At 36.0% G+C, this 22,657-nt stretch overlaps 1 protein-coding gene across 5 annotated transcripts in view; it reads left to right on the plus strand.

Moving 5' to 3' along the window:
* phldb2b (pleckstrin homology-like domain, family B, member 2b) overlaps positions 1 to 22,657 on the plus strand; it is a 75,388-nt gene that overhangs the window by 44,857 nt on the left and 7,874 nt on the right. For 2 of the 5 annotated variants that reach the window (XM_056450334.1, XM_056450338.1), the window contains 11 exons: positions 102 to 239; positions 3,363 to 3,500; positions 7,077 to 7,205; positions 10,015 to 10,170; positions 13,013 to 13,123; positions 13,214 to 13,303; positions 13,573 to 13,707; positions 14,440 to 14,613; positions 16,348 to 16,491; positions 18,199 to 18,304; positions 20,639 to 20,837. In XM_056450334.1, the coding sequence (XP_056306309.1) occupies positions 102 to 239; positions 3,363 to 3,500; positions 7,077 to 7,205; positions 10,015 to 10,170; positions 13,013 to 13,123; positions 13,214 to 13,303; positions 13,573 to 13,707; positions 14,440 to 14,613; positions 16,348 to 16,491; positions 18,199 to 18,304; positions 20,639 to 20,837 (1,520 nt within the window). The remainder of the gene's footprint in view (positions 1 to 101; positions 240 to 3,362; positions 3,501 to 7,076; positions 7,206 to 10,014; positions 10,171 to 13,012; positions 13,124 to 13,213; positions 13,304 to 13,572; positions 13,708 to 14,439; positions 14,614 to 16,347; positions 16,492 to 18,198; positions 18,305 to 20,638; positions 20,838 to 22,657) is intronic. The other 3 variants (XM_056450336.1, XM_056450335.1, XM_056450337.1) reach the window with 3 other exon arrangements.

Genomic DNA, 22,657 nt, shown 5'->3' on the forward strand with positions numbered 1-22,657 from the left:
TCATTTTGGTTTAAAAATTACACCACTATTTTGGGATTGAGCATAGTACTGCAGGGCTGAGTATATCTACATATTTGCTTACATTCTCATGTGTTCAACAGACGACCGAAGATGACACACAGCTGAAGAACGACGTGAGACGTATAGAAGAGGAGAGGATCCAGGTCCTCAACAATATGGAAGAACTAGAGCTGAAGATCAAAGACCTGGACAACCAGGTGGAGGAGTCCATCAGAGAGGTATGCAGTAGGGCAAGCAGAACAGTAGTGGGAGTAACACAAAGAGAGTGTCTTTGTGGAGGAGTTGAACATGTGCTGAAGTAATCATGAGTCCTGATGAGGACCACAGTTAGACAAGGAGAACTGACCTGCCAAGATTTAATCCATTTTACTTCAAGCCTCGCTTTCTGTTTTTCCCTTTTAAATGACATGCCTCATTCCTGATTAGATTTCAGTATTTGCTCCTCCGTCTATCTCTCCTCCATTGTAATTCACTTTCCAATTGTTCTTTTCTTTCCTCGTGTTCTAGTAATGTTTAAATGCACGCAAAAATCAGTGTTTAAAGAAATAATCAACTGTTTGAGTAATTACTGAATTAGTGAATTATGACTACTAATAAAACAAAAAGTTCCATATAATATGAATATGGGTAGTGTGAATGTGGTCATACAATAGAAATCAGAATTATTAGCCCCCTTTTGGACTTTTTTCTTTTTTTAAATATTTCCCAAATCATGTTTAACAGAGCAAGGAAATTTTCACAGAATGTCTGATAATATTTTTTCTTCCGGAGAAAGTCTTATTTGTTTTATTTCTGGTAGAATAAAAGCAGATTTAAATTTTTTAAACACCATTTTAAGGTCATAATTATTAGCCCCTTTAAGCTATTTTTTCCATAGTCTACAGAACAAACCATTGTTATACAATAACTTGCCTAATTACCCTAACCTGCCTAGTTAACCTAATTAACCTAGTTAGGCCTTTAAATGTCCCTTTAAGCTGTTTAGAAGCGTCATGAAAAATATCTAGTCAAATATTATTTACTGTCATCATGGCAAAGATAAAATAAATCAGTTATTAGAGATGAGTTATTAAAACTATTGTTTAGAAATGTGTTGAAAAAAATCTCTCCGTTAAACAGAAATTGGGGAAAGAAATAAACAGGAGGGCTAATAATTCTAACTTCAAATGTATGTGTAATATGTGGTTATTGTCATGCGAGTTGCACTGCTTTTAATAGTATTTACCACTCCTTGCATGTGACCTCAAAATATAGCAGTCTGTCTATAAAATGTGTGGTACAGAATCTTAATGAAGTAGTCAGTCTTTCGGGAACTTTTCATCTATTTATTTCAAGACTATTCACACATGCTGCTGTTGTGACTTCTTGTTATTTAACCATAATCAGAAAGTTTGCAGCAAATGTATTTTTGTAAGTTAGCGATGCAGAATTGTAGGATTTATTATTGTAAATAAAAGTCATATTTAAGCCAAGACTGCAAATGATCAGATAAAGAATGGGGACAAGTATCTTTAGAAAAGAAAATCATCAAAGATATTATGTTTTTACTGACCTCTTTTGTTGAACAGGCCCTAGATTAATTAGTTTAATAATTAAAAGTTTAAGTTGTGTCTTGAGACTCCAGCACACTTTTTTATTGTCTTTCCTGCTTACAGTAGGCTTGTCACAATAAACAGTATATTGGCGCGCAATACCTGGACATATATAGTCAAGTCATCTTTATATCTATAGCACTTTAGACAATGTGATGTGCCAAAGCACTGAAGAGCAAACAACTGGCTTGCTTGGTTGAGGTTGGTGGAGTTGCTCTTCAGAGGTGACAATGGCAAGCAACCAAAACTCCACATGGAAATCAAAATACACATGGCCTTAATGTTTGGTGTTGCAATATATTCCACATCTTGTTTATATGTCAGCAAAATATTAGCTGATTGCATCGCCTCTGTCACCGCATCTAATCCTTATTATAGTTGTCAGCAAGCTCTGGTTTAGAGCTGCAGTCCACTTCCATAAAATCGCAAATAATGTTAATGCCATTTTATAAGAACATATACATTCACCAGCATCAAATCTTATATTAGAACATTTCCTTTTTTTAAATAAAATTACAGAATCTTAAAAAGTTTGTGTCCCTTGAAAGTGTTTATGCCTTTTATGTCATTATTATTCTGCTGTCATAATTATATATATGTATATATATACACACACACACACACACACACACACACAGTTAAAGTCAGAATTATTAGCCCCGCTTTAATTTTTTTTTCTCTTTTTTAAATATTTCCCAAATTATGTTTAACAGAGCAAGGACATTTTCACAGTATGTCTGATAATATTTTTTCTTCTGGAGAAAGTCTTATTTGTTTTATTTCGGCTAGAATAAAAGCAGTTCCTCATTTTTTTAAGAAACATTTTAGGGTCAAAATTATTAGGCCCTTTAAGCTATTTTTGTTTTGGATAGTCTCTAGAACAAACCATCATTATACAATAACTTGTCTAATTACCTGCCTAGTTACCCTAATTAACCTAGTTAAACCTTTAAATGTCACTTTAAGCTGTATAGTAGTGTCTTGAAAAATATCTAGTCAAATATTATTTACTGTCATCATGGCAAAGATAAAATAAATCAGTTATTAGAAATGGGTTATTAAAACTATTATGTTTAGAAATGTGTTAAACAGATACGTCTCTTCATTAAACAGATACGATACGGGGCTAATAATTCTGACTTCAACTGTATATAGAATGCCAGTAAATGGGCTAAAAATGAAGATCTCACTTATCGCAATAATTTCTGACAATATATTGACAATATAAACATTTCTGACTAAAAGGATTTATCGTTGCAGGAATATTGATGCTTTCAATCTGTTTTTGAATATAACACAAAGTTCTGATCGTGTCCTTTGCTGTTACAAATAGTTCAGATGGATCAAAGCTCAAGAGAAAGCAATAGCAAAGTGAGCCTCAAAGCAGAAACTCGCATCTCTTGATTAATGATTTGCAGGTAGGTTAGTCTTTTGCCAGTAGTTCCTGCAAGGTCAGCTGTTCCATTACTACCACATTCAACAAACACACACTGTCAGTGATGTGTTCAAGTTTTATAAGGTTGAGATTTTATGGGCTCAGAATGTGGGCCCCTTTTTTATATGTGTGAAATCAGGCACCATCTTGGTGGTCCAGAATATAGTGGTATTGCATCACTGTTTGCTGTGAAATCATTGAAGTTTTGTTAAATAACTAAATAACTTGATGGCGATTGATGTTTTTTTAATGATGATTTTTTTATATTAACTTAATTAAGATTTAAAATGAAATGGTTATTTGTGTGTGTTTAGTTGGAAGTGGAGCGGGCTCTGCTGGAAGGCGAGCAGGATTCAGAGATGGCTCAGCTACAGCAGGAAAAAGACACGCTGGAGCAGCTTAAAGAAAAGATGGCCAAAATTGAGAACAAAGCACAGACAGAAAAATCTCAGGTATGTAGTAGCCATGATGTCTTCAGGGTTAGTTAGCAGTTATCTAAATAAAGCAACACTACACTGTAAAAATATATGTTATAAGACAAAAAGTCATGACTACAAATGTTTTTATGTAACTTTAACTTATTTAAATAAGCTAATCAGGTGTCAACTACGTTATGCAAATCTTAACTTAATATTTTTAGTCAGTTTGATTGATATAAGTTGAGAGGACTTGAAATGTTCACTTGATTCAACTGAAAAAAATCTCACAGCAACTCGCTGGTTCGAGTCTCGGCTGGGTCAGTTGGTGTTTCTGTGTGGAGTTTGCATGTTCTCCCTGTGTTCGCGTGGGTTTCCTCCGGGTGCTCCGGTTTCCCCCACAGTCCAAAGACATGCGGTACAGGTGAATTGGGTAGGCTAAATTGTCCGCAGTGTATAAGTGTGAATGAGTGTGTGTGGATGTTTCCCAGAGATGGGTTGCAGCTGGAAGGGCATCCGCTGTGTAAAACATGTGCTGGATAAATTGGCGGTTCATTCCGCTGTGGCGACCCCGGATTAATAAAGGGACTAAGCTGACAAGAAAATGAATGAATGAATGAATGATTCCTGGATCACCAGATAAGCATATTCAAATTTGTTTCTGAAGGGTCATGTGACAGTAATATTGCTGAAATGAAAAGCACCTTTTAATCACAGGAAAAAATAACATTTTAAAATATATTACAGAGCCCCTATTATGCATTTAAATAGGTCCTATTTTGGTTTTGGGGGTCTCCAACAACAGTCTGATATGCATGCAAGGTCAAAAAACACTTTCACTGTCTTATAATATGCATTTATTTTTACCTAATTATCCCAACGGCTCCCACATGATTCCTTCAGTGATTCATTTGTTCCCAAACTCCTCCTTAGCGCGATGCTAATCTGCACTGATTGGTCCGATGACCCAGTCTGTTGTGATTGGTCGACTGCGTTCAGCATGACACAGAGAGAAATGCCCAGCATGGCTTATCAACAAGTAGTCAGAGTGCAGAATGTATGTGTGAGCCCAATGCAGGAGTGCATTAAAGCAATGAGGTTTAACACCAGCATATTGCTCTATTCTTAACCATAAGTAAAAACAGTGGCACACATTCAGTATTAATCCACACAGTGGAAAAAGCTGAACTATTTTAAAACTTGACTGTCCACGTCTGTAGGAACAGCTGATGATGGCCATAGCAACGACAAATGGCAGTGGATCGCAAGCTCACAAATGCATTTAAATTCGTAAACAAAGCGGCACACGACGCGTTTTCAACATGGTTTTAGACGCGATATGAGAATATAAAGAGTTAACCAGATACAATACAAGCTGTTACAAGTAACAAAACACAATTAAATACATAATTTGCAAGCTAGAGAAAACAAGGAGGTAATCATTTTAATGACCACTTAAGTTACTTACACTTGTGGAATGGAGAAAGAAACTGATCCATGAACTGTGTACTGATAAAGATCCTGTTAAGCTCTGACAAAGTCCCATACATCAATAGTCTTTTCTGATCCTTCCTTTAACAAATGGCCAACGAATCCCCCGTTGTAAGTGTGTAGATTGCTGAAGCACTCGTCAGAAAAATGACGGGAATGCTGAGGTATTTTTGCAAAGTTTCAAATCAACCATTGACTTTTCGCAGCCTCATCTTTGGGTAAGTAAAATAACACTAACTTTCCTTCACACAACCGTGTGAGCACATGGTTTAACCGGGACCTGCTACAGTGGTTGTCTTCCTCTTCTTCTTTCTACAGTGTTTGTAGGCGGGGCCAGGGGGTTAAATTTCTCGGGTTTGTACACACAACAAATGGGCGGGGCTTGAGTTCCTTATCGACATTACGCCGGCACGGCTAAAGACTCGTTACAGCGGCGATTCATTCGAACTCTGAATCGACCCTTTTATAGATGAATCAATAGTTTTAAACACGGTGCAGAGATGTGTTACACACTGCATGGAAGGTCATTTACAAAAACCCATAATAGGGACTCTTTAACAAAGAAAACAGTTATTTTACATTTTAATAATATTTTATTATTTTTACATCAAATAAAACAATTTGTTTGCAGCTGTGTTATCCAATGAAAATGTATCTTTATTTATTTATTAGTTAGTAAATCCTAGTTTAATTTAATGTTTTTGGAAGCTACAGTTTCAAAGTACCACTGTTTGCAAAGTTTTAAATATTATTTCTGATATATTAAATATACATCCTCAATGGCACCACACACACACACACACACCAACATTTGTACTTTCTGGCAGCCTCTCAGTCTGTGTCACAGCTGGTAATCCTGGTCCTGCTCTAAATACACCTCTGCTAAAGCGAGTGACACCACACACTGTGTTGATGCAAGGCATTTGTAAGCTACAGTAGGAGGTGGTGGAAACCCTGGCACCTGCATATCAAGTTTAGACTGATTTCCGGATCATTCCATTTAGCCTGGCAGCTGCAGAGACACTGGAGATAGCAAGCTTCTAGCCGAGGGTCCAACAGTTGTGGAGGATGGATTTGTTCACTTATTTTCACACCTTCTCTGTTTGTTGTCAAAAGTGACAGTTGGAGGGGCACAGGCCCATAGCCAGGGGGAGGTTTGGCTAAATCTTGGACCTTATTCTTGAAACAAAAAATAACCGATCAAAAGGTGTTAAAATTGATTTGAATACTATTTTGGCTATTGTTGTTATCTATTTTCAAATCTACCTTTTTCTTACAAGAGAGGCTAGAAAATTGTGAAACTCCACATTATTATTATTATTATTATTATTATTATTATTATTATTATTATTATTATTATTATTATTATTATTATTATTATTATTATTATTATTATTATGGCCAAATTCTGACTGGGGAAAATTAAATGTGCTGGCCAGTTTGTTATTTGCCTAATAAATGAAAAAAGGCTACAGTTTTTAATTTAAAACTTTTGTTTAAAACTTTAATTTTAAACTTTTTTTCTAATGATATATGATGTCATAAATTTGTATTTTAAAAATAAGTTTTATTTTTTACATTTTCTTTATTCTAAATCTTTAGGAAATATCTTTGGTACATCAAAAAGTGTGGTTATGATGACCACTTGACTAATTCAGCTAAAAATAGTGCTTAGAATGTCACTAAAATGCAGTATGTATATCTCATTATTAAATCGAATATGAGGCGTAAAACTGCGAAAAGGTGCACTTTTTGAGAATAAACAACCTCCCCTTTCACCAGGCTGGCTACGGGCCTGAGATCTGAGAATTTAACTGAAAAAAACAAAGTGCATTTTCAGATATCAAATTTAAATTACAAGGGCAAACAATTTTCATTAGTTAGTCATATGGTTAGTTTTGATTCCATCTGTACTTTAACATCATCATTAAGTTACTCTTAGCAATAATTTTCCTGCATTTTCCCTATCCTCCTATTAATTGAGCACCTTCACACATCCATCATTCCCCTGTTGTGTTGTTTTTGACTGTGTGCAGTAACTAATCAACCCCACCCCTCCCGCCCCGGCACTAACCCGTCTCTCCTCTCCTCTCTCCCTGCATCCACTGCGCGTGCGTGCAGGACAAAGCCAAGCTAGATGCGGAGCGCGTAAAGTTAGAGCGACTGGCCAATTTGCTTGCAGAGCTGAAGACTCAGTTGGACACCTGCCCCGAAGCCTTGAAAGAGCAACTTCAGCTGCAGCTCTGCAGGGTCAGTACTCACCCACAGCCTTCATCCTCCTCTTCCTCATAACCGGCTCCTTCTCCTCTTCATCACTGCTGCTTGCTTCCCTCTCACTTCCAGGACAGACGTTTAGGCTGTTTTTCCCCTTTCTTACATGGCATGTGCTTCCTGTATGTGAAGGAATGCATTGCATGAGATTTTTATGATATTAAAATATTGTTTCTGGTAATGAATGGGCCATATTTCACTCCAAAAATCATAAGGGAAAATTTATTATATTTTTTAATCAAATTAAAATGTTTAGTGTAGAACACAGTAACAAACCAAATGTACAGTTTAATGAAATAAATCACTGATTAAATCATATTAATTCTGTCATATAATCTAGCATTGTATACAGTTTGTATTTTACATTTATATGTTCATGTTTTTGCTCTCACTCTAATTAAGAACCTCATAGTTTTTTTTTTTGCACAATAAAATACAAGTTATGGAGATATTTTCTGTAAAAGACTCTTTAAAAAACTTTGTCCTTTAACTGGGCCAAAAAGCAAACTTCACTGAGGACTGTGGGCCGAATATACCAAACCATATATATTAAATTTGCCATGGTAATTTTGTAATTTATTTGGTAATAAATATTTAAAAATATCTAGAAAACGTTGCTCTAAATCATTTTAACTAATGTAGTATTGTATTTTCCATTTTATGTTAACACTTTATTACAGTAAAAACATAAACAATCCCATTTATAATACAATGGAGTTCAATGCTGAATACACTATTCAAGCTACTCCTGCCTTTACCTTGATTTGCTCGCAGATGTCTTGTGCATTGTCCTCTTTGTCAAGTGACAGTATTTACATTTTAAAAGTCTGATTCATTTACAACATTTATTTGATTCCTTAAATGTCAGTTGCCTTTTTTTAGCTTAGCAATAAAACAAAAACAAAAAAGGTTATGCTAAATTCGGAATGACGATCTTTGTCAAAGGCATTCGCCGCAACTACCTCCCCATCATTCCAGCAAGGGCCAATTCAAAGGTTACCATGGGCCAAATTTGAGCATCTCTGCTTAAAAAATCTATTAAGTTTGCAGTACAAAAAATGTTGACAAAGAAATCCACAGTCATAACAATAAATAAAATATTTTTCCACATTCTGTAATGTAGAAATTGTAAATTCACATTAGTGAATTTAATTATTGTTTTCTACTTAAAGTAAACTAAATTATAGTATATATGTGTACAAGTATATACTAATGGTAAAAAACTTTTTAAGAATTAATTAAAAAAAAATAATAATTAAAAACAGTATTAAATAAATTAAAAATGTATTATTTATATATAATAATTTAAATTAAATTAATTTCTAAAAAAGTTATTTAGATGTTTTTTGGTGAAAATAAATGTTTTAACATGATTTAAAATCGCATTATTCAACCAAATAGTTGATTAAACTAATTAATCAAATAAAATGAAATAATCAACAGTTAATGACATTTAAAGCTAAACAAATATATAAATGTTATTAATTTATTAATTAATTCATAACAGTTAATATTTGAGGAATTCAAACTACCACTTCATTTCAGAATAAACTACACTTAATTAAGTAAAATTAAAATGTTGCTTTTGCATTTATATATATATATATAGTTGAAGTCAGAATTATTAGCCCCTCTGAAATTATTAGCCACCCTAGTTTATTTTTTTCCCCAATTTCTGTTTAACAGTGAGAAGATTTTTTCCACCACATTTACTTTTGATAACTCATATCTTGTAACTGATTTATTTTATCTTTGTCATGATGACAGTAAATAATATTTGACTAGATATATTTCAAGACACTTCCAGCTTAAAGTGACATTTAAATGCCTAACTAGGTTAATTAGGGTAACTAGGCAGGTTAGGGTAATTAGGCAAGTTATTGTATAATGATTGTTTGTTCTGTAGACTATCGGGAAAAATATAGCTTGAAGGGGCTAATAATTTTGACCCTAAAATGGTTTTAAAAAATAAAAACTGCTTTTATTCTAGCTGCAATAAAACAAATAAGACTTTCTCTAGAGGAAAAAATATTATCAGACATTACTGTGAAAATTGCTCTGTTAAACATTATTTGGGAAATATTTAAAAAAGAAAAAAAAAATTAAAAGGGGGGCTATATATATATATATATATATATATATATATATATATATATATATATATATATATATATATATATATATATATATATATATATATATATATATACACACAATAGTGAGAGACTGTAAGGTTGAAATCTACAAAAAAATAGCTTAAATAATTATATACATTTTTTTCAGACATATTTGACAAGTTTTATGCAATTCAACCTGATATGCTGGTAAACAATCCCTGGCAGTGGTCACATGAGCTGTAAGTTAAGTTTTGGGAAGTAACAAGGTTATTTAAAGCTGGCAGGCATTGAATGAATGTATGGAGTGTAGTAGCCATCTCTATAACATGTAATGGCTGCAGAGTTTCTTTATGTCCCAGAAGGTCGTGTTATGCGAGTGTTGATGTGATTGATCTCTAAAGGTCAGTGGTTACAGGTGAAAGTTGTGGCATGTGGTGGCTGAAGGCATGTTTATAGCTGTGACTGTGGTTGGCCTGTTTCCGGTGGGGCGAAACTTTAACCCCGGCGTCTCCATCCCTGGGGAAGCCGGTGGAGCAGGGGGATTTGTTGTGAGCTCTTGCTGGTTTCTTTGAAGCTGGTTGAACTGTAGAAGTATGACGACTTAAATTCCTCTCCACTTTGAAGATACAGATCTTGCACTCATTAAGACCGTCATGTTTCTCGTGTATCAGGATGCGGAGACGCTGGAGGTGGAGAGCAAGCGTTTTGAAGACCTTGAGTTTCAGCAATTGGAGAGTGAGAGTCGTCAGGACGAGGAGAAAGAGTCTCAAACACAACACATTCTCAGGGAGATCGCAGAATACCAGCGCAGCACCGTCACACGCAAGGTGAGTTTCTTCAGTGTTTGTTCACGAGTCTCTTCAAAAACAAATCTATTTGGTGCGTTAGTCATCAGTTTGGCTTGGTGATGTACAATATATCTGTGACCATATCAGTATTATATTTAACTGATAAATGGTTAATTTTAATGTTATCATTATTAGCCTTTTAAGAAAATAAAGCATCGGCCAATAAATGATGGATTCAGATGCATACTACTGGCCATGATAGAGATGCACATTTTAGAAGAGTTTAGGCTAGACAAGATATGAGCAATGTGACAGTATCCTTGTTTTTGCAATCAGACAAAGATTTGTATTTTTTTGTATTTGTCAGCTAATACATCAGTTATTACCTTACAAAAATAAAGATTTATCAGTACCGGCCTGATTTTGGGCATTTACATAAAAAAGTGTAACCTCTTAACTGTCACCAAACTTTTTTAAGTTCAAACTTTATTATATATGATTCTGATATATGGATTTAACATATAGTTGTCGAGATAAGTTCAGGTTTAGAGAAAAAAAGGGTCAGACTTTTTGCCTTTTGATACAGGTCAGGTCAGAAAATTGGTTCACATTTTCTAAAATGTGGCAAATATCAGATTCCAGTGTGATCTGGTCATGGTCCTCAACTGACCCATATGCCAAACAAACATTTAAATGTGTTATAACATTGTCAATGTGTAAAATTGTCATAGTAGCTATGTTTCCAAAAATGCTAATTAAATTTATGTGCAAAACTGGAACAACGCATAAAAGACGGGCAAATAAAGCAACGTTTCCATGCATTGAACAAAATCGTCACTTCCTGTTTATCTGGTGCCACATAGAAACAGTAAAAACAGAATTTGCTGTGGTAGGAGAAGCTGCGTGAATCTTTTCTTCATTTAATAAATGACTTGCGTCTCATAGTGGCGTTTGAAGGCGTCAGACACGGAGCACAGACGCTTTTGATTCTGGAGGTGGTTAGTAACATAACACTAATACTGAAACGTTTCAGAATGACCAAAACAACATTTCAGATGTGCTCAGTCTGCTGGTTTGTCCATTCGCACACATTTTTATCATCACATGATCTCTTATAACAAAATCACAGGACCTTTTTTTTAAATGCGCATACTGGAGTTTGTTCGGTTAAAGTGTTTCCATCAAAGTTTTACGAATCTCTTTTTATCGAATAAAAAGTTTTCTCTACTCAGTTATGCGCATATGTTTTTATGCACATTTTCTAAATATATGCGCATCTTGCCGATTTCATCAAACAGTTTTTATTCGCTCATCCAAAATGCGCATAAAAATAGCTGGATGGAAACATAGCTATTGTCTTACTAAAGTAAACTCAAAGTCAACTGAACTCAATGTTTATACCCATATTTATTTAGGGTAATGATGTGCCACAGAAGCCAGCAAATTTGTGAGCAGGCAGCAAGGTGGACAACGATGAGGAGAAAGAGAGCAATGTTTTAGAATATTTAGAGTACAACTGCTTGAGTGTAGTTAAAAAAAAAGCTAAAACACTTATAACACCTCCCATTCCCTTGACTTCATACAGTATGCATCATGTCATATTCACTAAGTATTGAAAATTAGTGGATACACATAAGTACACATTATAGTAAGGATTGTGTAAAAACAAACAATCCTATCAAAATATATATTGGATTTGATCCATATTGCCCTGCAGTCTGCAAGAAGCCTTAGACACTATTAGTTCTTTGGTCATTAAAGGGGACCAAATATGCCCCTTCTTACAAGATGTAAAATAAATCTCTAATGTCCCTAGAGTGTGTGAAGTTTCAGCTCAAAATCCCACACAAATAATGTTTTATAACTCTGTCCCTTTAGGCCAGGGGTCACCAAACTTGTTCCTGGAGGGCCGGTGTTCTGCAGATTTTAGCTCCAACCCTAATCAAACACACCTGAACAAACTAATCAAGGTCTTACTAGGTATTCTTGAAACAATCAAGCAGGTGTGTTGAGGCAAGTTGGAGCTAAACTCTGCAGGGACACCGGCCCTCCAGGACCGTGATTGGTGACCCCTGCTTTAGGCTTTGAACCAAATGATGCCATTTTGGTGACTGTCGATTTAAAATTAAATGAGATTTTGATATTTTCAAAAGAAGGCGGAGCTACAAATGTATCAGCATAGTGGCAGATTCAAAAACAAGACTAGGTCAATTCTATGCTCAGTAAGGGGTGGGGCTTTCCCCCTCTGATGACACATACAAAGAGAGATGTCCATGAAAGTGTTTCTGCAGACTGTTTTTATCAAGTGTGATTATAAAAAAAAAGAATAAATATTTACCATTAGAACTTAGAAGCTGGGTATATTCATATACAGGTGCCCCACAACTGTGTTAAACCCCTTATATAAGTAATTTTTGCATAATAGGTCCCCTTTAAGTGAATGACAATATTGCTCTCTCTTTCTGCCTGTCCTTATCCTCTTTAATGCCTGAACACAATCAGGCCATCACCTTTAAGTAAATATAAAAGTGCACTCCACTTTAGCAGCCTTCCTGTTTACTTCCCTTTTACAGTGTCATGTGCGCAGTTTAGGATTGAGGAAACTTCAATCTAGAATCAATATAATGCATACTTTCTGAATAAAATCAGTAGTTTCAAGCTTTTTAACAGTGTATTTTATCATTTTAGTGAATGATGGTAAAGTGTTTTAATTATTAAGTGTATGGCCTTAAAAATTTTCTGTCAAGAAATTAGTGTCAACATTCACAATATAAACTAAGCAAATTATAGAAGCTTCTGTCATAATTCTCTTTTTGACCCATCTTAAAATTTATATCGTAAATACGATCATTCAGACACATCCATATGTTGTCACCCTTAGGAGAAGCTCCTGGTCCTGAAGAAACAGTGCACCCAGATTTCCCAGCAGGCTCAGAGAGACAAGGACAGCTTTGTGAAGGAGAAGAACAATCTTCAGATGATGCTACAGCGAGTAAGTTCATGCTAGTGTGTTTTTTTTTTTTTTTTTTTAGTTTAGTCGTTTCAGTGCTTCTGAACCATGACATTCCTTGTTTTCTTCCAGGAAAAAGAGAATCTCGTCAACTTGGAGAAGAAATACTCCGAGCTCACTGGGTCATTGGGTTTCCCTGTCAGTCCCATGAGTATGAAAGAGGTAAGCCTGAAAGGTTTGGGTTTTCTCATTTTATTTAAAGCAAATCTGTCCTCTCTTGGACTACACATGAGTTTTTGAGCACTTCAGTCATGTGTAGCTGCCGCAGAAGGTTACTGTAACACCACAAAGAGAACTATAGTAATCAAGGAAGCCTTCACTTTGATTGCTTTTTCCCCCCGTGTCCTCATCACGACCCTTGCAACCTGTTTGCAGAGGGTTGTTTGTATTTTCTTACTGTGGAAACGGGGTCTTTACCCCCTGTATTCCAGGCCTGCTTCCAGTTGGCTGACGTGTGTCCACCTCATAGTGAATTTAGCCATGCCCACAAAACCCTTTCTCCACTTCCTGCTGACCTCCTGATGTTTTCTTCTCTTCTTTCCTCTCTGACCACCAAAAACGCTGAGGTAATGCATAAGCAGTGTGCATGCGAAATGCTGATTGTTGCCTTTTCCCCTGCTTTCCAAAAACAGCTCCTAACATGTCGCGTCTCTCTGGGATTTTAAAAATAACATCCTAATTATTGCGCTTTCACTGCACTGTCAATGCTTTACATTTCTTGTTTTTTTTGTTTGAATTTCCTTAAATATTAACTGTCATGAATGAATTAATAAATTAATAACATTTATTTATTTATTTTTATAATTTTTATTTTTTATGTAATTTATTTTTCCTTATTTAGTTTTATTTTATTAATTGGTTTAATAAAAAAAATGATTGAATAAATCTGATTTTCAATCATAACAAATAAAAACAATTATTAGTTTGACCAATTTTGATTTTCTGAAAGAAAAAAAAATCTATAATCAAGAATATTTTCATTAAAAGTTTGGAAGAAATGTTATATTGAAAATAACATTCTAATAGTTGTATTAAAAATAGCATCCTAATTATTTGGGGGGGGGTTCGTCAATGCTTTAAATTCCCTTTAGCATTAACTGTAATTAATCTATTAATCAATTAATTAAAAATGTTTATTTATTTTAATTTGTAATATTTAATTTCATTATTTTTTCCATGTAATTGCTTTTTATTTTATTTTATCTTTTTGCATATAATTAATCATTTTAACCTACTTGAATATGTCTTTTCCCTTTCCTTCTCACCTCTCCCTGTTTTCCGAATGGTTTGTTCCACAGGGCTATGTTACAGTCACTGAGCTCAATGAACTGTACTCTCAGCTGGGGGTTGATTCTTCCCCAAACCCTCACCCTACCCAAGCCCAGTCCTCCCTTGACACCCCTGCCATGGGGACTGAGCCCAGTCCTGACCCCAGTCCTGCCGAGAGCACTGCCCCACCGAGAGAGGCTGAGGTGTGTGTGGTTTATGTGTGTTAGGACTTAAGCAAGTCCAGAATTTAGCTTACACATGGAAAGTATAGGAAATACTAGGTGTGAGGTCATGTTACATGGCTACTATTTGTATGTTGTGATTTATTTGCATTATTTGCTTCCCTTTCTCTCTCTTTTAAAAAAAGAGCCCATATCATTCTATTATACAATAATAATTATAAATGACTAAGCATACAGTAGGTACAGTAGATAACATTTTCCCTAAATTTACCATTTTTATTTAGTCTATTTTCTAAAATTTTATATGATAGAAAATGACGCCTAAAACAAAACAGTAAATCAGAAGTTATTTATATATTTTTAAATCACCTTTTTTTCTGTAAAGACATTATACTACCATTTAATAATTAATTACGATTACAAAAAGATTTTGCTAATTGAAATATTGAATATCTACTTGCAAACAATAGCTGATAATTTAATCAGTTTAATAATATTTCAGTTTACTAATATTATTAACAATATATTTATTTTAAAGAGTATTTGATTACTATAATATTAATTAATTAATTACAAATCAATGTAATTTACTATATATTTTATTTTGAAGACATCAAATTATGCTACTCAATCATTCATAACTGTCACAATCACCAGCGTTCTAACCCTCATGGATCGCTGGAGAACATTCACTTTCCCTTTGACTACAATTCTACCACCATATGAACTACAACTCCCTTCAGGCACCACACACACACACACACACACACACCTGTCCCGGTTCTCCATTAATTACACATACACAGCTGGGAGCTACCCAAGGCTGATTACATGGACCATATAAACAGCACACACACTCAAGGACACTGCCGAGTCTTGTTGGTACATACCCTGTAACACTACGAAGCGTTTTTCCGTGTTTAGTCTCTCAGTGTTTTGACCCTCGCCTACGGTGATGGGGAAGCCCACAGGGAGCAGGACAAAGTCCATAACTTGAATTAGTGTCCCTCGAGAACCAACACAAGAAAGTATGTTTTTAAGAGGTTAATTTAGTCCATCCATAAAAAGGTAAATTAGTACACAGTCTGGAAGATATTATAACGCTTTGTGATGTTACAGGGTGAAAACCAACAAGACTCTGTGAGACTCTGTGTCTGTGAAAGTGCATGTGTTTGTGTGCTGTTTATTTGGTCCATGTAATCAGTCTTGAGTAGCTCCCAGCTGTGTGTGTGTGTTATCAATGGAGAACTGGGACAGGTATGTGTGTGTGTGTGGTACCTGAAGGGAGTTGTAGTTCATATGGTGGCAGAATTGTAGTCCGAATGAAAGTGAATGTTCTCCAGCGATCTATGAGGGTTAGATCGCTAATAATCGTGATAATAAGATACATATTTATTGTATAACATCAAGGCAAGTTCAGTTTTTCCATGTTATGGCTCTTTTTAAACTACGTAGCCTTATCAGCTCACCTTCTTCCTTTTCCTCTTTTTGCCAAAGCTCTCTCCCTCTTCCTGTCCACTGTCCTCCTCCATCCTTTCCTCTTCCTCTTTCACCGCATGCTCTCATCCAAACCCTAAACCTCCCTCTGTGCACTGGCCTGAGGACATGGTCACCTTCCTCAACCCTTCTCCTCCTCCTCCTCCTTTGCCTGCAAAAAAAATGCGCCGCCACAGGCAGGTAATCCTTCTGAGTGTGTCTGTACATATGAATGTAATTATCACTGAAATAACTTACCTTTAACCTTCTGTTCCTCAGCATTTTCGCTGCCTAGAGGAAAGAAAACGGTATGGTAAAGAAGGCGGAGCTCATTTGAGTGACACTCTTCCACGCAAAAAAACTCAGCCCACTATTACCCCACAATTCACCTGTGCCACCCTGGGTCGCAACATATCACCTAAAGTAAGAATACTTTATTTGTTTATTTATTTAAACACCTAAAACATTTGCTAGTGAAATTTGGTGACAAGGTTACAATTTTAAATTTAAGAAACACTTCAATAGTATTTTTTTAAAAACATACTATTTACTTCATATTAAAAAGCAGTAACATATATGTTTCAGTCTTAAAGTTACATTCGCAAATATCTGTTTAATTCCAAGAATCAACTAAATATAAATGGTCATAACAAACTACATATATACTTGTAAGAAAATATATATTCAGTATTTTCTTTGTAATTCTAAAATGATACCAATGATCGAGTTTGTTTCAAAGACATATATATATATATATACATACACACACACACTCTCTTTGGCCACTTTATTAGGTACAACTGCTTGTTAACGCAGATTTCTAATCAGCCAATCACATGGCAGCAAGTCAATTCATTTAGGCATGTAGACATTATCAAGGCAATCTGCTGTAGTTCAAACTGGGCAGAATGGGGAAGAAAGGTGATTTAAGCGACTTTGAACGTAGCATGGTTGTTGGTGCCAGACCGGCTGGTCTGAGTATTTCAGAAACTGCTGATCTACTAGGATTTTCAAGCACAACCATATCAAGAGTTTACAGAGAATGGTCTGATAAAGAGAAAATACCCGGTGAGTGGTAGTTCTGTGGGCGCAAATGCCTTGTTGATGTCAGAGGTCAGAAGAGAATGGCCAGACTGGTTCGAGCTGATAGAAAGGCAACAGTAACTCAAATAACCATTCATATCGAGGTATGCAGAAGAGCATCTCTGAATGCACAACATGTCCAACCTTGAGGCAGACCACACCAGGTGCCACTGCAGTCAGCTAAGAACAGAAAACTGAGGCTACAATTTACACAGGCTCATCAAAATTGGACAATAGATGATTAGAAAAACGTTGCCTGGTCTGATGAGTCTCGATTTCTGCTGTAACATTCAGATGGTAGGGTCAGAATTTGACATCAACTTCATGAAAGCATGGATCCATCCTGCCTTGTATCGACAGTTGGTGATGGTGGTGTAATGGTGTGGGGGATATTTTCTTGGCACACTTTGGACCCATTAGTGCCAATTGAGCATCATGTCAACACCACAGCCTACCTGAGTATTGTTGATCATGTCCAACCCTTTATGACCACAGTGTACCCATAGTCTGATGGCTACTTCCAGCAGGACAACACACCATGTCAAAGTCGAATCATCTTAGACTGGTTTCTTGAACATGACAATAAGTTCACTGTACTCAAATGACCTCCCCAGTCACCAGACCTCAATCCAATAGAGCACCTTTGGGATGTGGTGGAACGGGAGATTCGCATCATGGATGTGCAGCCGACAAATCTGCAGAAACTGCGTGATGCTATCATGTCAATATGGACCAAAATCATTAAGGAATATTTCCAGGACCTTGTTGAACTTATGCCACGAAGGATTAAGGCAGTTCTGAAGGTTAAAGGGGGTCCAACCTGGTACTAGTAAGGTGTACCTAATAAAGTGGCCAATGAGTGTATATACTATAAAATGCAATATAGTGTGTATATATAAATTTCTCTGGACTTATGATTTATAGTTATTAGAATTAAATATATATATATTACATTTGAAACAAAAAAAACCTTACAACTTTTTACTGACCTCAAATTATGAATGTATGTAGTAAAAGCTCACTCTAACATTAGTCTCTCATGTACAGTCTCATCCACCTTTAGCTCAAAGCTCCAGCTGTGGGAGTGTGTTAAACCGAGCCCTTGCCATTTCCCCTAAAGAAACACACATGGATACACACCGCCTGCACAAGGGTAAGGCTCTTCACCTCAAACACACACTATCTAAAAAACACACTGTGTTATTATATAGCATTGCATCATGCACATCAAAAGTGCTGCTTTGTACATCAAACGTCACCTAATCTTGGATTACTTTCTCTATCCTGCAGGCAAATCTAAGAAAGGTACAGTAGTCTAGATGTGCCTGTTACATAATTTCCATTCAAATAATATCAGTCTTGGTTTGGCAAAGAATGTCTTCCTTCGGGGAACATTTATTGCCTTATTCATTGTCTGATGTCATCTCCTGTCTTGTCAGATCTCAATGAAATGGAGAAACCTTCAGCGTTTACTCACTTTGATTAATTGTTTCTCTCTCCAGTGCCTTTTATGGGTTTTAAATAACAAAGCTGATTCTTAAATGAAATAATCTGCTATTTTATACATATTACAGAGGAATGACATCATTTATTTCATTCAATTGTGTGGTGTTATTTTAGTAATTCTGCATGATGAGGTGTGCCTGCAGTCATTTGTTTTCATTTTCACTCTATTCATAGACTCTAATTGTTATGTCACCCTGCTGTTTATGGTCTGTAGTGGGTGTTTATGGGTATTTTGACAGAAATGAGGCATGGCTCCTATAAAATTCCTCACAGTTCTTCTGTGGAATTCACAAAGTTTATGTGCGGTCACATTAGTGAATTTAACAGGCAAAAAAAGGTACAAAGACAACTGTCAACAGTTTAGCGATATAAAACACAGAAGACATTTATGTTTTTTTAAACTAAGCCATTTTTGATATTGTAATTTGGTAAAATATTCTCTTGATGCAAAGATTTTATTAAAATGCATTTCACCTGAGAAAATTCACTGAAAAAGTAGAAATGTATATGTGATCATATAATAAAGGCTAGTAAAAGCTGTGTGTGCAAAGCCTCAAAAGGCTGACTAACGTTGGAGGCTGTGGTCTCTAGCATCCTTATTAGTGCAACCTGTGAAGTCCACTTTGCAGGGAACTTGGTCATATTAGAACAAATGTTAAAAGAGGAACAAAAATGTGCAAAGTGGTGGGGCACAAGGACCGGGATTGAGAAACACTGTTGTGACCTCAAGGCACACCGAAGACTCAGACTACAGGCTTCAGTCCTTTGCATTGTTGCAAAGGCGTTTTATGGCACCAGCAGTTAAAATCCAGCTTTAGCTTCATCAAATACCCAGCATGCAACAACACCACTCATGATCACTCATGGTCTCATCAGTTGTTTGTGTAGTAACTCTGCAATCACTGCCAAATTATGGCTCTCTGGACCCTAAAAACAAGCAAATCAAGATCCATTGAAGTAAGTTTGCCCAATAAAGCCTTGATGTCCTCCAGTGGGAGGTGTTTATTGGAACTGGGTGGAAATGTTTAGTACTTATTTACTTGTTTTGTAGAGATAGTGAAAGAATGTTGGGAAGATAAAAGACAGGAAATGATTCCACTCTGTTTCAAAATCTGCTAACCTTCAACTTGATGAGTTTTCATGATTTTTACTTGGTTTCTCCTTTGAATAAGTTACTAAATAAATACATTAATACTTTTAGAATTCTTTTGAGCAGTATGACCTGGTTATTAGATGAAAAGCTAAACTGTTGTTGGGGTTTTTGGACAGTTTATCTGAAGATCCCTTGGGTAGGATCATCAGAAAGGCGGGTCTCTGCTATTTCTTGAAGTCTTTGATGTTATCAAGGTTGTAGTGGATTCAAGTCTTATAGCCACTGAGCTAACTCTAGCCGTACTAGATGGTCTAACTACAAGTTAAGCTCTGAAACTCCAGGAGAAAGGATAGATCTTCTACACAAATATATCTCTTCATTGTGGACTTACATCTCAAAAGGAACTTGGGATCCAATATGTGAATTGGAGTAAGGATTTGTCTCAAATACACTAAAATTCAAAGGTTTGGGTTAGTCAAATTAGGAGATAGATAAAATTTAACTTTTTAAATACCTTTACTGTCACTTTTGATCAATTTAATGCATCCTTGGTGAAGAAATGTATTGATTTCTTTAAAAAAAAGAGAGAGAAAAGAAATCTTAACCCAAACTTTTGAACAGTAGTGTATGCTGTTGGGATATTATTGCACAGTGGCTGGTCTTAGCGAGCACAGTAAAGGGCCCCAGGGTGCCCCTGGCATTGACCATCCAGAGGGCATTGAGCTGTGTGGCAGAAATGAAGAATCTGCTCCTGGTATTGATGCTTCGCTCACAGGTAAAGCTGAGTTGGCATTGAAAGCAGGAAAGAGAACTGATGTTCATGATGTTATATCAATGTATAGTATTGCTAAATTCTTGTTGTTTTTCAATGTTTGGTATGTTTTTCAGGCCGCAGTCAGCAGCATGTCGGTGATGAACACCGAACTAGGTTGAGTGATCTTAGTGGCCATACGTCCTCGCAAACCAACGTCTATCTGGACTCAATTGGTTACCAGGACAATGGTCGTGCCTTTGATACACTAAGTGTGGATAGCTCAGACAGCATGGACACCAGCATCTCTGCATGCTCACCCGACAACATCTCTAGGTGAGTCTTTTTTGCCACTGATTATTATCTTGGTATTTTAGAGGCCGAAGAAAAACCTTTTGGTGGTATCCGGGTAGAACACATGCAATATTTATAATCTACAACTATTGCAATTGCTCTTTAATGAAGTGGAATATAAAAATATAAGAGAATATTCATGTTCATATATAACACTAGAAGTCTATGGCTAATCTATTTCAGATTAGACTGTACTGTGTGTTTCCAGACCTACAGACGGATCATATAAACTTGTGACACATACCATGTCTATGTAATGAAAAACATCCCCACAGAGCCTATTGTAGTTCAAGCCAAAAGTTCTGTCTGGGGAATAAAAAATGAAATATGGAGAACAAAGGCAATGTGTGAGGAAAGAATAAAAAGACGGAGAAATCTAGGAACCATGTTTGAGCACACTTGGCTTCACTAGTTTCAAGTAGGTTACCATAAACCTCATGTCTGTTTGACAGTGATTACTTAAAGACCTCAGTGAAGAGACTTTGACAGATGAGACCACGTGAGGTCCTTTCTCGAACGGTGTGTGTTTATGTTGTATGCATATGCGTGCACGTGTGTGTGTGCTGGAGGCAGTGGATTGGTGCTTGTGTAATTTGAGTGGTTCGCTTGAATAATGTGAGTTGTGAGGGGCCCAAGAAGGACCGTTGGTACCCCCTCCTCTCCTCCGGGGATGGATCCACTCAGGTTACAGCAGGAACAGTTAGAGGAAACAGATTTAGGGTTTTTTCCCCTCAGTTTGAATGTAATCAGCCACAGAGTACGGGTTTGGACTGTTCTTGGGGCTTTGTGTGGTATGTTCCACTTCTCTCCGCTGGCTCTTTGCGTTCTAAAGCAGGAATGACCTCTGTTCATCTTCGGCATCACTGGTAAGATATGATAAAGATGAAAGAACAGATTGATAGACATGAGAGGCGTACATGTGTGCAAAAGAATGGAAACAAGGTGGCCAGATGTTACCGTTTGGCGATCAGATGGAACGACAAAGAAAAAAACTGGAAAAATGATTGTTTTATTTGAATGGAGCAGACTTGCAATGTAGTTTCGATAGTTTGTTTTAGTTTGTCTTGATTTTAATTAATAATAATATTTGAATTTGTTTCTTTAAATGTGAATTTGCTAGAAATAGGATCTAACGAAAGTCTCTGCAAGGCAAAATATCTTATTTTGATACTGGAAGAAGCAGAAAGATTTCCCTGTCATGTATGTTAATGATTGACAGCTGTCCGTCATCTGGTTCCAAAGCTAAAGGCTGCCTTGTACTCAAAGAAAACTTTTTTTTTGCACACTACACTACACATTCATTGAAACGTTTACTAAAATCTAATAACTTCACATGCAAAGCCTGCCCTATAATTGCTATTTAACTGACAGCTACAGTGTCATAGTTTGCACACATCTGCGGAATTCTGATCGGTCTTCTGTGTATTATATTACATATTGAATTGTGACTGCACAATATATTGTTTCAGCATCGATATCGCAATAGTCACATCGCAGGATACGCAATGTTGAGTTGGGATTACCGTTAATTACAATCTGTGCAGAGTTTAATTATAATGGAGTAAAAGTTTATCCTCTGCATGCGTTTTTAAAGAGATAGTTCACCCAAAAAATAACTTTACTCACTATTTTCTTTTTACCCTTGACTTGTTTCAAATGTTTATGAGTTTCTTTTTTATGTTGAACACAAAAAGAAGATATTTTTAATAATAAACGATTGAAACAAGTGAAGGTTGAGTAAATAGTTGGTGAAGAGGTGAAACCGGTGTATTTTAATGGAAAACAAATTGAAAGGGTACATG

This window comes from Danio aesculapii, chromosome 24 (assembly GCF_903798145.1).
Source record: "Danio aesculapii chromosome 24, fDanAes4.1, whole genome shotgun sequence".
NCBI classification, from domain to species: domain Eukaryota; kingdom Metazoa; phylum Chordata; class Actinopteri; order Cypriniformes; family Danionidae; genus Danio; species Danio aesculapii.